Source organism: Melanerpes formicivorus, unplaced genomic scaffold (genome assembly GCF_026170545.1).
Source record: "Melanerpes formicivorus ecotype bairdi unplaced genomic scaffold, bMelFor1.0.p_v2 SCAF_1, whole genome shotgun sequence".
In the NCBI taxonomy this organism is placed as follows: Eukaryota; Metazoa; Chordata; class Aves; order Piciformes; family Picidae; genus Melanerpes; species Melanerpes formicivorus.
The window spans coordinates 65,011,878-65,027,136 of record NW_027142353.1 but is presented as its reverse complement, the minus strand read 5'-3'; the positions used below and the strand labels follow the sequence as shown (position 1 = coordinate 65,027,136).

The 15,259-nt window shown below is 47.0% G+C and overlaps 1 protein-coding gene across 2 annotated transcripts; it reads left to right on the top strand.

Moving 5' to 3' along the window:
• Positions 1-74: 74 nt before the first annotated feature.
• CUNH11orf54 (chromosome unknown C11orf54 homolog) lies at positions 75-15,222 on the top strand. Of its 2 annotated transcripts, XM_068145656.1 has the most exons (10): positions 75-155; positions 1,047-1,137; positions 3,150-3,271; positions 5,758-5,856; positions 6,964-7,037; positions 7,573-7,674; positions 8,866-9,042; positions 10,792-10,941; positions 11,493-11,609; positions 14,605-15,222. In XM_068145656.1, exons 3-10 carry the CDS (start codon positions 3,214-3,216, stop codon positions 14,776-14,778), a joined length of 951 nt encoding a protein of 316 aa, XP_068001757.1. In that variant the 5' UTR covers positions 75-155; positions 1,047-1,137; positions 3,150-3,213; the 3' UTR covers positions 14,779-15,222. The 2 variants fall into 2 exon arrangements, with proteins under 2 accessions (XP_068001757.1, XP_068001765.1); XM_068145664.1 differs by lacking the exons at positions 75-155; positions 1,047-1,137 and adding an exon at positions 2,682-2,764.
• Positions 15,223-15,259: the final 37 nt, after the last annotated feature.

Sequence of the window (15,259 nt, the reverse complement as noted above, 5' to 3'; positions counted from 1 at the left end):
TGACGGAAGGGAGGGAAAGCGGCCGGCGGCTCGCTGCTGCCATGCTGTGTGTGCTGGGGCTGGGCGGGCGGTACCCGGGGCTGGCCCGGCGGTACCCGGGGCTGGCCCGCGGCGGGGGCGGGCAGTGCTGCCGTGCAGCCCTGACGGCGAGACAGGTAGGTGCGGGACAGGTTAGACTCTAGCGGCTGTTCCCTGCGGGGCCGGGGATCGTTCACCAGAGCTTTTTAGGGGCTTCAGTAGTGCGGGGGAGTTCCCCGCTGCCTCCGGAGGGTCCGGACTCCCCTTCAGGGTGCAATTCCCGTGCTTCCCACTCGGTGTGAGACTCCGAGCTGCTGCTCCTTGCACCGATCGGCCTCTCGCTGCTGCCCTGCCTCTCCTTCCCGCTGCTGCGCTGTCTGCCCCGAGCTGGCAGTTCCGCTGCTCTCCCCTCGCAGCCATGCCGAGCGCGGGGTCAGCTTTGGCGTGTTCCGTCGCTTCAGTGAGCTTTGACTGCCTTAAAGAGACTTGTGCTTGCCTTACCACGGACTATCCTTTCTCGGCCGCTCAAGCAGCTGTGCTGTAGCGGTCCTCTGTCACGTACGGGAGCTCCTTACTTTACCCCAGCTGGGGGGGTGCCCACCTGTGGATGTTTTGCTCCTGCTACTCTTCTTGCATTGATTGCCGTCTTCAGTTATTACCCGATCGTCCTTTTTCTTCCCCCCTTGACTCAGCCTGCCTATAGTCTCTCCTTTCTGGCTTCTACCTTCCAAACGAGTTCAATTCAGGTTTTGGTACTAGACAGATGAGCTCATTAATAGCATTTCACCTGCATTCTCCTGGTCCTTGACTACTCTTCCTGACGCTTTCCTCCTGCTTCAAAAAGACAGACTTTAGAAGTCTTGTGGCAGGTGCTTGTTCTCTCCATGCTTGTTGCACTGTCCCCAGGTCTAATAATTTTATCATCCCTTTAGCATTTGTGCTCTTTATTTGAAAGTCCTTTGCAGCAACTCAATGTCACCCCAACACTCAGTGATGGATTTTAATTGTCTGGTGTTGTCTCTTTTCAGATTCTCCCTCTCCCACACCAGCAAACAATCCTTTGAATGCTCTCCATGCAGTGGTGATTTGAGGATCTACTTCTCTTTTGTGTCCTTCCTGGTAAGGACTACTGTATGGCAATCAGATCAGGTCTTTCTCTCCATTCTTGATTGTGGGGAGCTGATTCCTGTGTTTTAAACAGCAGGTGATGGTCTAGGTGTTGTATCTGAGCCTACTTATTTGGGCTGTGTCCAGGTCTTGCCTCTGCCTTTTGCACAACAGTAGTTCTAGGCTGTCTCCTCAGTCTGTTTCAGGACTTTTTCAACTGGTAGCTTAAGTGCTGGCACAGCCTCATCCTGGATGTGGCAAAAAGTTCTTGAGGGGATGAGAATCATCTAGAACAATGCTGCCAAAGCCGTCTTCTCACTTTCTTTCTCTAATTACTCCCTCTTCTACATTTGGTGCACACTTAAAGTCTTGGGGTATGATTCATTCCATCTGACAGTAGGCTTCTATCAGAGGCACCAATTCCAGCCTGTTACTTTCTCCTCCACAGACAGAGGGCAGAGGGAGTCACCTGTGGAGATGGGTAAGGCCAAGTAAGATCAGATCACCTGTGGAGATAGGTAAGGCCAAGTAAGACCAGAATTGATATACACAGGTAGCTGCCTTTCTCCCTATCTTTGCTGCTTGCTGCAGCAGTAATTAGGGGTGGCTGAACTTTGAGCTCAGAGACTTCAGATGGGTGACTGTTATGATCTCCCACCTTTTTTTATTTCTTGGGGTTTTTTTTCCCCTCTGAGTATCTCTTCATTTATGTAGATGTGAGAGGCTGATGAGGGTATAAGGACAGTTTTGATTTTTGAGAATCATAAAAGCTGGGGATTACTTTTTTTAGTAGAAACTGAAAGTACAGATGGGCAGATACCTCACATCATAGTCCTGCCCAGCAAAAGCTCTGTCAGGTCTGGGATTGGGATGACATTTTGGGCTTTTTTTCACAGTATCATAGTATCATTCAGGGTTGGAAGGGACCACAAGGATCATCTAGTTCCAACCCCCCTGCCATGGGCAGGGACACCCCACACTAGATCAGCCTGGCCAGAGCCTCAGCCAGCCTGGCCTTAAACACCTCCAGGGACGGGGCCCCAACCACCTCCCTGGACAACCCATTCCAGGGCTTCACCACTCTCATGGGGAAGAACTTCTTCCTCACCTCCAGCCTGAATCTCCCCACCTCCAGCTTCATTCCATTTCCCCTAGTCCTATCACTACCTGAGATCCTGAGCAGTCCCTCCCCAGCCTTCTTGTAGGCCCCCTTCAGATACTGGAAGGCCACAATTAGGTCACTTCTTCCAAGGCTTGAGATCTGGATGAGGGGGGGACCCATTATGGTTTCCTGCTGTGTGCAGCAAGCATGTGCCTAAGGAGTTAATGATTGCTGTGGCTGATTTATAGACAGTGTATAATCAGCTCTGCTCAGAGCTAGTGGTTTGCCCCAGTAGCTGACTTTGCTGTTGCAAGGCTGACAGTTAATTTGTAGAGGGGTTCTTAAGTTCAAACAAAACTTTTTGTTACAGCCTCTGTTCCCACACAGAGCATGAAACTGCAGAGCTTGCTGTTGTTTTCTATTTTGCTGCTAACTTGTTCCCCTCTGGAAGAGAACTAACTTGTTGTCTGGAAGAGAAAATCCGTGCCCAGCTGAGGTTGAAAGTCCACCGTGGCTGATGCAGGAAAAGTAAACAAGGTAGAGAAGAGCTGGGGAGTCTAATGTGCTCAGGAAAACCCATTTTCCTCTCAGAAATGTTACAACTCCAGGCTTACAAAGGACAGATGAGTCTCCTGACCTTTCCCTTGAACTGGATTCCTACAGCCTAGGATGTGTTTTGCTTACAGTTGTAACGTTTAGGACTTAGCCTATGCAATACTCTGTGCCATCTGTAGAGCTGACTGACACCCCTGCTTCCAAAGCACTTAAGCTCATTAATGTGAACACTGAGGCTGTTAGTCTTTCCTTTGATGGCAGAACTACAGTTCTTCTGTTGCCTCTGTATTTTTGAGTGAAGCTGAAAAATCAGTAGCATATTGAAAAGAGGCTGTTTTGATTGCTAAACTGTTCCCTTTGTCGACAGATCGGTGGCTCCTGCAGCCTGACACTGTCGTTTCTTGCCTGACACAATCAGCACCAGTTAGGAAATGGCCAAAGTCGAAAGGTTTGCTTTTCATGTGCCAAGTCTGGAGGAGCTTGCTGGGGGTAAGTCATGCAGCTTGTAACTTTTAACATACTTACCATGTGCTCTTTTAAACTTATGTTAAAGCTCTTATAATAATAATAATAATAAACCAGGTTGGAAGAGACCTTCAAGATCATCGTGTCCAACCTATCAACCAATCCAACCCACCTAAACAACTAACCCATGGCACCAAGCACCCCATCAAGTCTCCTCCTGAACACCTCCAATGATGGTGACTCCACCACCTCCCCAGGCAGCCCATTCCAATGGGCAATCAGTCTCTCTGTATAGAATTTCTTCCTAACCTCCAGCCTCAACCTCCCCTGGTGCAGCCTGAGACTGTGTCCTCTTGTTCTGGTGCTGGGTGCCTGGGAGAAGAGACCAACCCCCACCTGGCTACAACCTCCCTTCAGTAGTTGTAGAGAGCAATAAGGTCACCCCTGAGTCTCTTCCTCTCCAGGCTAAGCAACCCCAGCTCCCTCAGCCTCTCCTCACAGGGCTGTGTTCCAAGCCCCTCACCAACTTCGTTGCCCTTCTCTGGACTCGTTCCAGCAAGTCAACCTCCTTCCTAAACTGAGGGGCCCAGAACTGGACACAGGACTCAAGGTGTGGCCTAACCAGTGCAGTGTACAGGGGCAGAATGACCTCCCTGCTCCTGCTGGCCACACTGTTCCTGATGCAGGCCAGGATGCCATTGGCCCTCTTGGCTGCCTGGGCACACTGCAGGCTCATGTTCAGCCTACCATCAACCAGCATCCCCAGGTCCCTCTCTATCTGGCTGCTCTCCAGCCACTCTGACCCCAGCCTGTAGCACTGCATGGGGTTGTTGTGGCCAATGTGCAGAACCCAGCACTTGGATGTGTTAAATCTCATGCTGTTGGACTCTGCCCATCTGTCCAGCCAATCAAAACCTTTCTACAGCTCCTACATGCAGAATGTTCCTGCTCTGAGCAGGCTGAGATGAAAAGCATGATTTTTCTAGGTATTATTATTTCCTTAAACCAAACAACTCCTCCCCCAAACCCCAGTGATATTTAAGCACACAAGCAGGGTCTCAAACCCTCTAAAAGTACTGCATTTGCAGATCTATGTATGGATTGTGGAAGTTTGACAGTTACAGATCAAAATTACTTCCAACTTACACATGCAGGATCATGTGTCACTCTCCACCCTCCAGTATTTCTCACATTTTCAGGACTACTCAAAACACAGCATACAAGACACAGTCTAGCATGGCAGGTCCTCTTGCTTGAACCTAGTTGGCTCCTCTCTTGGTGATTGCTTTGGGACTACTCAAAACACAGCATACAAGACACAGTCTAGCATGGCAGGTCCTCTTGCTTGAGCCTAGCTGGCTCCTCTCTTGGTGATTGCCTTGGGACTACTCAAAACACAGCATACAAGACACAGTCTAGCATGGCAGGTCCTCTTGCTTGAGCCTAGTTGGCTCCTCTCTTGGTGATTGCCTTGGGACTACTCAAAACACAGCATACAAGACACAGTCTAGCATGGCAGGTCCTCTTGCTTGAACCTAGTTGGCTCCTCTCTTGGTGATTGCTTTGGGACTACTCAAAACACAGCATACAAGACACAGTCTAGCATGGCAGGTCCTCTTGCTTGAACCTAGTTGGCTCCTCTCTTGGTGATTGCCTTGGGACTACTCAAAACACAGCATACAAGACACAGTCTAGCATGGCAGGTCCTCTTGCTTGAGCCTAGTTGGCTCCTCTCTTGGTGATTGCCTTGGGACTACTCAAAACACAGCATACAAGACACAGTCTAGCATGGCAGGTCCTCTTGCTTGAACCTAGTTGGCTCCTCTCTTGGTGATTGCCTTGGGACTACTCAAAACACAGCATACAAGACACAGTCTAACATGGTAGGTCCTCTTGCTTGAGCCTAGTTGGCTCCTCTCTTGGTGATTGCCTTGGGACCAGGACACAGGGAACATTTTATTTAGTTTCTGTCCAAAGCCTCCACAAAACATATTCAGAGTAATAAATGGTTGAGGCTGGAAGCTAAGTGATGTGGTCCAACCTACCTCCCATGAGCTTCCTGCCTTAATATATTTAAAGAACTGATTATTACATCAGCTAAAACTTACTTCCTCCTTTGCTCTCACATGATGCTTGGCCGTGATCATAATGAGCTGCTCTGGTGCAGCAAAGCCACTGGTGAATGTGGTTTAAGGTTACTGATGTTAACTTCATAATATGCTGCTCCTAGTGCAGTTACTGTACTTCAATTAAAAGGTTTTAAAAGTTCTTTACATGAATTAGTGTGGTAGCTAACCATTTTCCAAACAAGCTTTGGTCTCCTCTGAAGCTCTGACTCAAGAAACAAGTGCCTACAGACAGCAGCATTTAAATCAGTGGAGTTCCTTAGGGTAAGCATAAGACCTTTGATGTATCTTGTTGAAGTAAAGCCTAAACCAATTTGTTGCTATTAACTTGTCCAAGTTTTGGTAATGTTTCACTCTTGATAACTCTGCCATTCTTTATTATAGTTTTGCAGAAAGGGCTGAAGGAAAACTTTGCTGATGCTCAAGTCTCTGTTGTAGACTGTCCTGATCTAACTCAGCAACCCTTCAACTTTCCTGCTAAAGGTAACCTAGCATTCCTGTCTTCTGCTAAGACTCCTCCAGTTCTTTCTACCTGGCCCTACTTGGTTTTGGTCTTCTAAAGATGTTGGGAGAGCTTAAACTGTTCTTTTTTCAGGTAAAGAGTATGTGTGAGAGGAGATCTACTTTTTACTTCTGGACTGGCTTTCTAGTTGATATGTGAACACAAGGACAAGTCTTAACCATGTTCTTCTCAGTTTTTTTCTTGAGCTACCATTGCAATACTCACTTATTTCATAAGCTCTATCTACTGTACTGAAGAGGTTTAGTAATTAAGTGACCTTCCAGATGGACAAATTGCCACCCACTAGCTGAACCTAAGGTGTTGTGCTCCCATTGCTTTGAAATTCCTACCATTCATGTATGTCAGGGTAGGGAGTGGGGTTCATCTTCTTTGACATAAACTGTCTGGAAGACAAACATGTCCTCTGTGCTACTTATCTGAGTTCCCTCTGTCACCAGTGTGGTGAAATAAACACCTCTGGAAGGTGATTCATCACTTAAAATGCAAGGCGAGTTGCCTGACTTCTTGGCTGGTTTAAATGCTGCCCCAAGATAATTAATGCCCTTTGGTAACACAGAAACCTGATAACTGGACCCATGGGATGGGGCATATCCAAACGTGGCCAGGGGCACACACAGTTCACAGCTGTGTTACAAAGGTAATTACAGGTGCTACATGTTTATCTGGACCCCAGGAAGTGTCCAGGTTTGCACATTCACAGGTGCTTACAAGTTAATTACACGTGCTGTACATTTGCCTTGGCCATCTGGACCCCAGGAAGTGTCCAGGTTAGCACATTCACAGATGCTTACAATGTTAATTACACATGCTGTACATTTGCCTTGGCCATCTGGACCCCAGGAAATGTCCAGGTTAGCACATTTGCAGGTGCTTAGCCCATTGTTTGGGCTAGGGCATGTTTGGGGCTTCGACCCTTAGGGACAGGCTTCTTAATAATGCAACACTTTATCTAAGCAGAGGGTTGTAGAAGCTTGAAGAACCAGTTCTTTGGTGGGGTAGGCTGCATGCTCATGTAAGATTATTAGGAAAAACATATTTTTCCAAGCTAACTGGCTGTATTCTTCCAGGAATCTGTGGAAAGCCAAGAATAGCAGATGTGGGAGGTGTTCCCTACCTCATACCCGTTGTACAGAAAGAAAAAGTGAGTTTGTCCTGGAGCTGTGCAGTTTCACAGTCACAGAATCACCAAGGTTGGAAGAGACCTCAGAGATCATCAAGTCCAACCTGTCACCACAGACCTCATGACTAGACCATGGCACCAAGTGCCACATCCAATCCCCTCTTGAACACCTCCAGGGATGGGGACTCCACCACCTCCCTGGGCAGCACATTCCAATGGCTAACAACACTCTCAGTGAAGAACTTTCTCCTCACCTCGAGTCTAAACCTCCCCTGGCACAGCCTGAGGCTGTGTCCTCTGGTGCTGGTTGCCTGGGAGAAGAGACCAAATCCCTCCTGGCTACAACCACCCTTCAGGTAGTTGTAGAGAGCAAGAAGTTCTCCCCTGAGCCTCCTCTTCTCCAGGCTAAGCAACCCCAGCTCCCTTGGCCTCTCCTCATAGGGCTGTGCTTGAGACCTCTCACCAGCCTTGTTGGCCTTCAGTTACAGGGAACGGAGTGACAATTCTGAGTCAGAGCAGCACACCAAAACCAAAAGGTTGTTTCTCTTTTTGACAGGTTTATGATCTAAATGCCGTTGCAAAAGACATAGAGCTGCCTGGAGCTTTCATTCTTGGAGCTGGAGCGGCTTCATCTAGGATTCTTGGAGTAAATGCTGAGGTCAGTAAACAAGTGTGATGGCTCCCAGTGAATTCATGGAAGTACCATAATAGCAGAGCAGTGTCTTGCTGGGTTATTTCCCATTTATAGTGTAGCATTTAATAAACACCATTCCTGCTGAAAGCACATAAAACACATCAGGAGGAATCCACATGAGTGCTGTCCAATGACCTGCATGCTATTGAAATAATGAAGATTAATTTTTAACCTGTAATTCTCCAGGGAGCATGTGATTGCTTTGAAGCATGCAAGAAACATGACTTTTTGAAACTGATTGACAAAGACTTGGCCAGAGGTTTTAATGATGGAGTTTAGAAATGCTTGTGAAAGCTGCTGGCAAGCACCTTCAAGGCTTTGTCTTACCAAGGGTGTCCCACACGAAATGATAACTTGCAGGAAAGGCAAGAGGTGAAAATTGCTGCCTGTGGAGGCTTTGGTTAGTCAGAGTTGGACAGGACAGAATAGAATAGAATAGAATAGAATAGAATAGAATAGAATAGAATAGAATAGAATAGAATAGACCAGGTTGGAAGAGACCTCAGAGGTCATCCAATCCAACCTATCACCCAACACCATCTAATCAACTAAACCATGGCACCAAGCACCCCATCCAGGCTCTTCCTAAACACCTCCAGGGATGGTGACTCCACCACCTCCCTGGGCAGCACATTCCAATGGCCAATCTCTCTTTCTGGGAAGAACTTTCTCCTTTTCATACATAAACCTCTGGTCTTACCATCTCCTTTTGCTGCATTGACTGGCAGATGGGATAGTCTATCTCAGCATGAATTTTAGGCCACTCTAGCAGTGGCTGTTGCTGTGCACTGTGAAAGTATTAAATAGAATTCCACTAGTTGCATGCAGGCCTCAGGTCTCAATTGTTACACTTTTTCTTCTTTTCCTTTTTTAAACACTAGGATCATCTTCACTTAACATTAAATGTAACCATCCAGAAAAAGTAGAACTATTTCCTGCAGTTGTGAGTTGCATTACAATATCAGTGCATTAGTTTTCCACCAGTACAGTCCTCATCCTGAGAGGCAGAGCTGTGTGTTTAGGAGGATTATTTCTCAGGGTCATGGTCCCAAGCTTAAATAGCACTTATGTGAGTTCTGTTCATTTAACTGTGTCTTACTTGTCCTTACTGGCTTACAGGACTTACTCTTTTTCTCCTGACTTTCTTTTTCTCAGCTCATCCCTATTGTTCAAACAAAGAGTGAAAAAAAGCCTGCTGTAAATGGGAGCTATGTTGCTCAGATAAATCCTGCAGATAAAGGGTGCCTGCTTGAGAAGTACAGCAGTAAATATTCTGACTGTGAGTTTGGGCTGTTGGCCAACCTTTATGCCAGTGAGGGCCAACCTGGAAAGGTAAGTATCATAGTATCATAGTATCAGTCAGGGTTGGAAGGGACCACAAGGATCATCTAGTTCCAACCCCCCTGCCATGGGCAGGGACACCCCACACTAGATCAGCCTGGCCAGAGCCTCAGCCAGCCTGGGCTTAAACACCTCCAGGGCTGGGGCCCCAACCACCTCCCTGGACAACCCATTCCAGGGCTTCACCACTATCATGGGGAAGAACTTCCTCCTCACCTCCAGCCTGAATCTCCCCACCTCCAGCTTCATTCCATTCCCCCTAGTCCTGTCACTACCTGAGATCCTGAGCAGTCCCTCCCCAGCCTTCCTGTAGGCCCCCTTCAGATACTGGAAGGCCACAATGAGGTCACCTGGGAGCCTTCTCTTCTCCAGACTGAACAGCCCCAACTCCTTCAGTCTGTCCTCATAGGAGAGGTGCTCCAGCCCTCTGATCATCCTCGTGGCCCTTCTCTGGACACCTTCCAGCACCTCCAGATCCCTCTTGTAATAGGGGCTCCAGTACTTGGATGAAAGGTAGCTTTGCATGTAAAGCTTTGTGGCTGAAGGGAAATTCATGTTTCAATGTTGTCCCATCAGTTTGCTTTGATAATACTACATCAGCAATTCCATGACAGTAATATCAAAACATGAGGAACTGATGCCAGTAAATGAAGGGAAGAATTAGTGGAAACAGAGGAATTTGGATTTTTGAGGGATAAGTATTGGTTTACTAAAACTTTTCCATCATAAATCATCCATCCAAATGCAGTCCAAAGTAGCAGTGATTCAGGGTAACAGTTGTACAATGTACTTGTGTAAATCAGGTCTGGGCACTTGTCTAGTTTGTCTGTAGAACTGCTTCCCCCCATGCAGCTAGCACAAAGCAGTCCAAAACATGCCTACTGCATGGAAACTGAGCATTCTGCTCTGTTTCCAAGAGTTTGTAAAAGAGTGGAAGCCAGCTGGTGGACAGAAAGGGCTTTGCTTTTATCATTGTCTCTTACATGAGTAAATGACTTGCTGCCCAGCATCCTTCACAGGCAAAGAATAGAATAGAATAGAATAGAATAGAATAGACCAGACCAGACCAGACCAGGTTGGAAAAGACCTTCAAGATCATCGTGTCCAACCCATCAACCAATCCGACCCACCTAAACAACTAACCCATGGCACCAAGCACCCCATCAAGTCTCCTCCTGAACACCCCCAATGATGGTGACTCCACCACCTCCCCGGGCAGCCCATTCCAATGGGCAATCACTCTCTCTGTATAGAACTTCTTCCTAACATCCAACCTAAACCTCCCCTGGTGCAGCCTGAGACTGTGTCCTCTTGTTCTGGTACTGGCTGCCTGGGAGAAGAGACCAACCTCTGCCTGTCTACAACCTCCCTTCAGGTAGTTGTAGAGAGCAATAAGGTCTCCCCTGAGTCTCCTCCTCTCCAGGCTAAGCAACCCCAGCTCCCTCAGCCTCTCCTCATAGGGCTTGTGTTACCAAACCCCTCACCAACTTTGTTGCCCTTCTCTGGACTCGTTCCAGCAAGTCAACCTCCTTCCTAAACTGAGGGGCCCAGAACTGGACACAGGAAGGAAGCTGTTCAGGAACTGGAAGGACACAAGTGGAGCAGATCTTGCAGGGAAACTCCCCTTTTCAAAAAGTAATCTTGGGCTGTAAGCTTGGGGGAATTTCAAAGCATCTTTCACAGACCTTTGCAGACTGTTGTGGTGAGAGACAGCAGCGGTAAATTGACTTTATTCTCCAGGTCATTGAAGTGAAAGCCAATGGAAGAACTGGGGAGCTTAACTTTGTGTCTTGCCTGAGGCAAATTTTAGAGAAACACTATGGAGAAAAGCCAGTTGGCATGGGTGGTACATTTGTCATTCAGAAGGGGAAAGCAAAGATTCACATTATGGTAAGTTGTTCTTTCTTCATCCTTCTGAAAACAGGAGTGTAGATCAGGGTGCAACATCTTGGTGCCATGACTTTGGTTTATATTGTCAAATGTATGCACAAACTTCTAGGATAAGCAGGGTATCAAAGTGTGGAGCTGGCATTACAAAACCCTTGTTACAAAACTAGTGGTGCTGTATTACTTGGCCTTAATACCATCTTCTGTTTTGGAATCTGTGGGCAGCTACAGAACTATTGTAAAATGATTTTAAATGAAATACATCAACTGAGGTGATACTTGCAAGAAGTTAACAGACTTCTTGAAAACAGCTGATCTCCTAAAATGTACCAGGAGGAGAATCCTCACTTCAGTAGCTCTCCCACTACCTGCACAATGAAAGATGGAATATTCTGGTCACTTCGCTTCTGGCAGAAACACAGTAATGGGCAGTGGTGAGTTTCCTTTAGGCAGCAAGAAATGTGTGGGGGAGAAGTGAAGGAAAGTTGCTAGAGAAAAAGTGTCTTTGGAAAAGTGTCTTTCTGTGACTTAGAAGGCTTTTACTTTGGCTCTAGCCTCCAGAATTTTCTGCCTGCCCGCTGAATACCGACGAGGATGTGAATAACTGGCTCAAGTTCTTTGAAATGAAGGCTCCGCTGATTTGTCAGCCAGTAATAGTTTCCAGGGATCCAGTGAGTCTTTTTCTCATTTCTAAGTGTAAACTGAGACTTGTAAAGAAGTTTGTCTTGCATGTGATTGTCTTTTTAAGAACAGGGGTGTGCATGTATCGTGTTCAACTCTTCCAGAGTGTGCATATATCGTGTTCAACTCTTCCAGAGGTGGTATAATGAAATAGAAGCTTCTTGTTTCTGTCACTGGTTTGAATTGAGGCAAAGTCAGTTCCAATTGCACCTGTGGGAGTGTTTGCATCCCAAACCCAGCAGCACAGTTAGCATTCACTGCTGGCCACACCAGGAGAAATGTCAAGAGCATGGAAGCTTGTTCAGCCATCTTCATGTAGTTCACTTCCATAAGTGTCTCTGCTAATGCTGTGTTGAAATGCCTGAAGCATGTGGTCTCATAACTGCCAATGCAAACTGAAGGCTGCAAAGCCTCATGCTGGCAAGTTATCTAGCATCTCTCACAAGCACTAAAGTCAAGGAAACAATTCAGGGTAAAAACCATTTGGGTTTGAAAAGTCATTAAGATGTTCATAATTAGACTGTTTTCTTAAAAGGAAACAAGAAACTGTGGGTAAGCAACAATACAGTTCTAAGTCAAGTGAAATAAAGAAACTGGGGGTAAGCAACAATACAGTTCTAAGTCAAGTGAAATAAAGAAACTGGGGGTAAGCAACAATACAGTTCTAAGTCAAGTGAAATAAAGAAACTGTGGGTAAGCAACAATACAGTTCTAAGTAAAGTGAAATAAAGAAAAGGAGACCAAACCCGACATTGTTTCCAGCATGAAGTGGGACATGCTGTAATCTTGGATATTTCCAAGAGTGTGACTTTGTGTCATTGTGTGTCAGCCTTTGGCCTAAGGCTAAATTGTGTGCATCATCCCAGAAGGAACTGATAAGCACTCTGAAAATAGCCATCAATAGCTGCTCCACTCGGAACCAATGCAACCTGTAGTGAATGCAGATGGGCTACTCCCATCTGTATGTGCTGCAAACTCAAAAGCACTCGGCCAAGCCTGTGCTTTTGTAAATGAGTGTCCTTGCAGAGACTTTAGTGCAAAGTGGCTTTCCTGTGCCATAACAGTATTCTCTTGCAGCCCAGAAAGCCAGCTGTATCCTAGGCTGCAATGAAAATAATGTGGCCAGCAGGCTGAGGGATGTGATTCAACCCTCATGAGACCTCCACCGAGAGTGCTGCATCTGAGCTCAGACCCCAAGGACACAAACCTGTTGGAGCAGGTCCAAAGAAGGCTGTAAATATGATCAGAGGGCTGAAATGCTTCTCCTGTGAAGAAAGACTGAGACAGTTGGGGTTGTTCAGCCTGGAAAAGGTTCTTAGGAGACCTTATTGCAGCCTTTCAGTACTTCAAGAGCAGCTATAAGAAAGATGGAGAGACTTTTTACCAGGGCTTATGGTGACAGCAGAAGGGGCAATGGTTCTAAGCTGAAAGAGGGAAGATTTAGATAGGTAGATAATAAGACATTTTTTTAGGCTGAGGGTGGTGGCACAGGTTGCCCAGAGAAGCTGTGGATACCCCATCACTGGTAGTGTCTGAGATCAGCTGGATGGGGCTTTGAGCAACTTAGAATCATAGAATCAACAAGGTTGGAAAAGACCTCAAAGATCATCAAGTCCAACCTGTCACCCAAGACCTCATGACTATGAGACCATGGCACCAAGTGCCACGTCCAATCCCCTCTTGAACACCTCCAGGGATGGGGACTCCACCACTTCCCTGGGCAGCACATCCCAATGGCTAACAACTCTCTCAGTGAAGAACTTTCTCCTTACCTTGAGCCTAAACTTCCCCTGGTGCAGCTTGAGACTGTGACCTCTTGTTCTGGTTCTGATTGCCTGGTGGAAGAGACCAACTCCCTCCTGGCTACAACCACCCTTCAGGCAGTTGTAGAGAGCAATAAGATCTCCCCTGAGCCTCCTATTCTCCAGGCTAAATAATCCCAGCTCCCTTAGCCTCTGCTTGTAGGGCTTGTGCTCAAGGCTTCTCACCAGCCTTGTGACCTTGATCTAGTGGAAAGCATCCCAGCACATGTCAGAGGGTTGGACTAGATGATCTTTGTAGGTCCCTTCCAGTCCAAAACATTCCATGAAACCAGTGGGTGTGATCTCATGGTTTAATATGCTAGTTCTTATTTTATTTGCTGTTCTTCCCATTTTCATCTAAGCTAGCTTGCAGAACTGGGGCATAGATTGTCCACTTGCCACATGGGTCTGTGGCATTCACTGCAAAGGGGTTCTGATTTCCAGTGAGGGTTCCTTGGTGTGACTGCTTTACTTAATGCCATTGGAAAGAATGGGAAAAGAAGATTTAAAAAGGGAAATCTCTGGGAGATTGTCCTATGTTAAAAACTTGTACAGCTCCTTTCTTGTCACAAGCATCTTGTGCTGGAACGTGTCCAGAGAAGGGCCACAAGGATGATCAGAGGGCTGGAGCACCTCTCCTGTGAGGACAGACTGAAGGAGTTGGGGCTGTTCAGTCTGCAGAAGAGAAAGCTCTGAGGTGACCTCATTGTGGCCTTCCAGTATCTGAAGGGGGCCTACAGGAAGGCTGGGGAGGGACTGCTCAGGATCTCAGGTAGTGATAGGATTAGGGGGAATGGAATGAAGCTGGAGGTGGGGAGATTCAGGCTAGAGGGGAGGAGGAAGTTCTTCCCCATGAGAGTGGTGAAGCCCTGGAATGGGTTGTCCAGGGAGGTGGTTGAGGCCCTGTCCCTGGAGGTGTTTAAGCCCAGGCTGGATGAGGCTCTGGCCAGGCTGATGTAGTGTGGGGTGTCCCTGCCCATGGCAGGGGGATTGGAACTAGATGATCCTTGTGGTCCCTTCCAACCCTGAATGATACTGTGATACTATGATCTTGCAAGTTTTCACTGCTTAATGGTTTGGAGCAGGCATATGGAAATATGCAGTATGAAGGAGGGACCATCGCAGGACTTCCAACCACTGTTCACATGAACACACAGTTTACAGTTTTTTCCTCTGGTGGCAGGGCTTTGACCTGCGTGTGGAGCACACCCATTGCTTCAGCCACCACGGGGAAGGAGGCCACTACCACCAGGACACCAGCCCTGACAGCGTGCAGTACCTGGGCTACTTCCTGCCCGCTGAGCTGCTGTTCCGCATCGACAGACCCCAGGAGACACACCACGTCGGCAGGGACTGAATCACAGCATCAGTAAGGTTGGAAAAGACCTCAGAGATCATCCACTCCAACCTATTCACCCAACACCTCACGACCAACTAAACCACGGCTTCAAGTGCCACCTCCCATCCCTTTTTGAACGGGGAGGCTCTGCAGAAGGCACAGCAATTTAATCTTTCTAAAATGAAAATGCTGATTATGTGGGGTTTTTTACATATATAAAACGCTTTTTAATTATGCACATTTATCAGAGTCAAAAACAATAGAAGACAGCAGTAAATTGCCAGCTTCCTAATTTTGTTAAAGCGGGAAATTCAGAGTGTATGTGCAATTAAAACGGTTACAACCGAACTGAAATGGTAATTTCTTTGCGATGGAATCACGGAGTTATCATAGAATTGTTTTGGTTGGAGAAGATCTTTGTCAACCTAACACCACCTTGGCCATTAAACCATGCCCCCAAGTGCCATGTCCGCATCTCTCTTGAGCGCCTCCGGGGGCT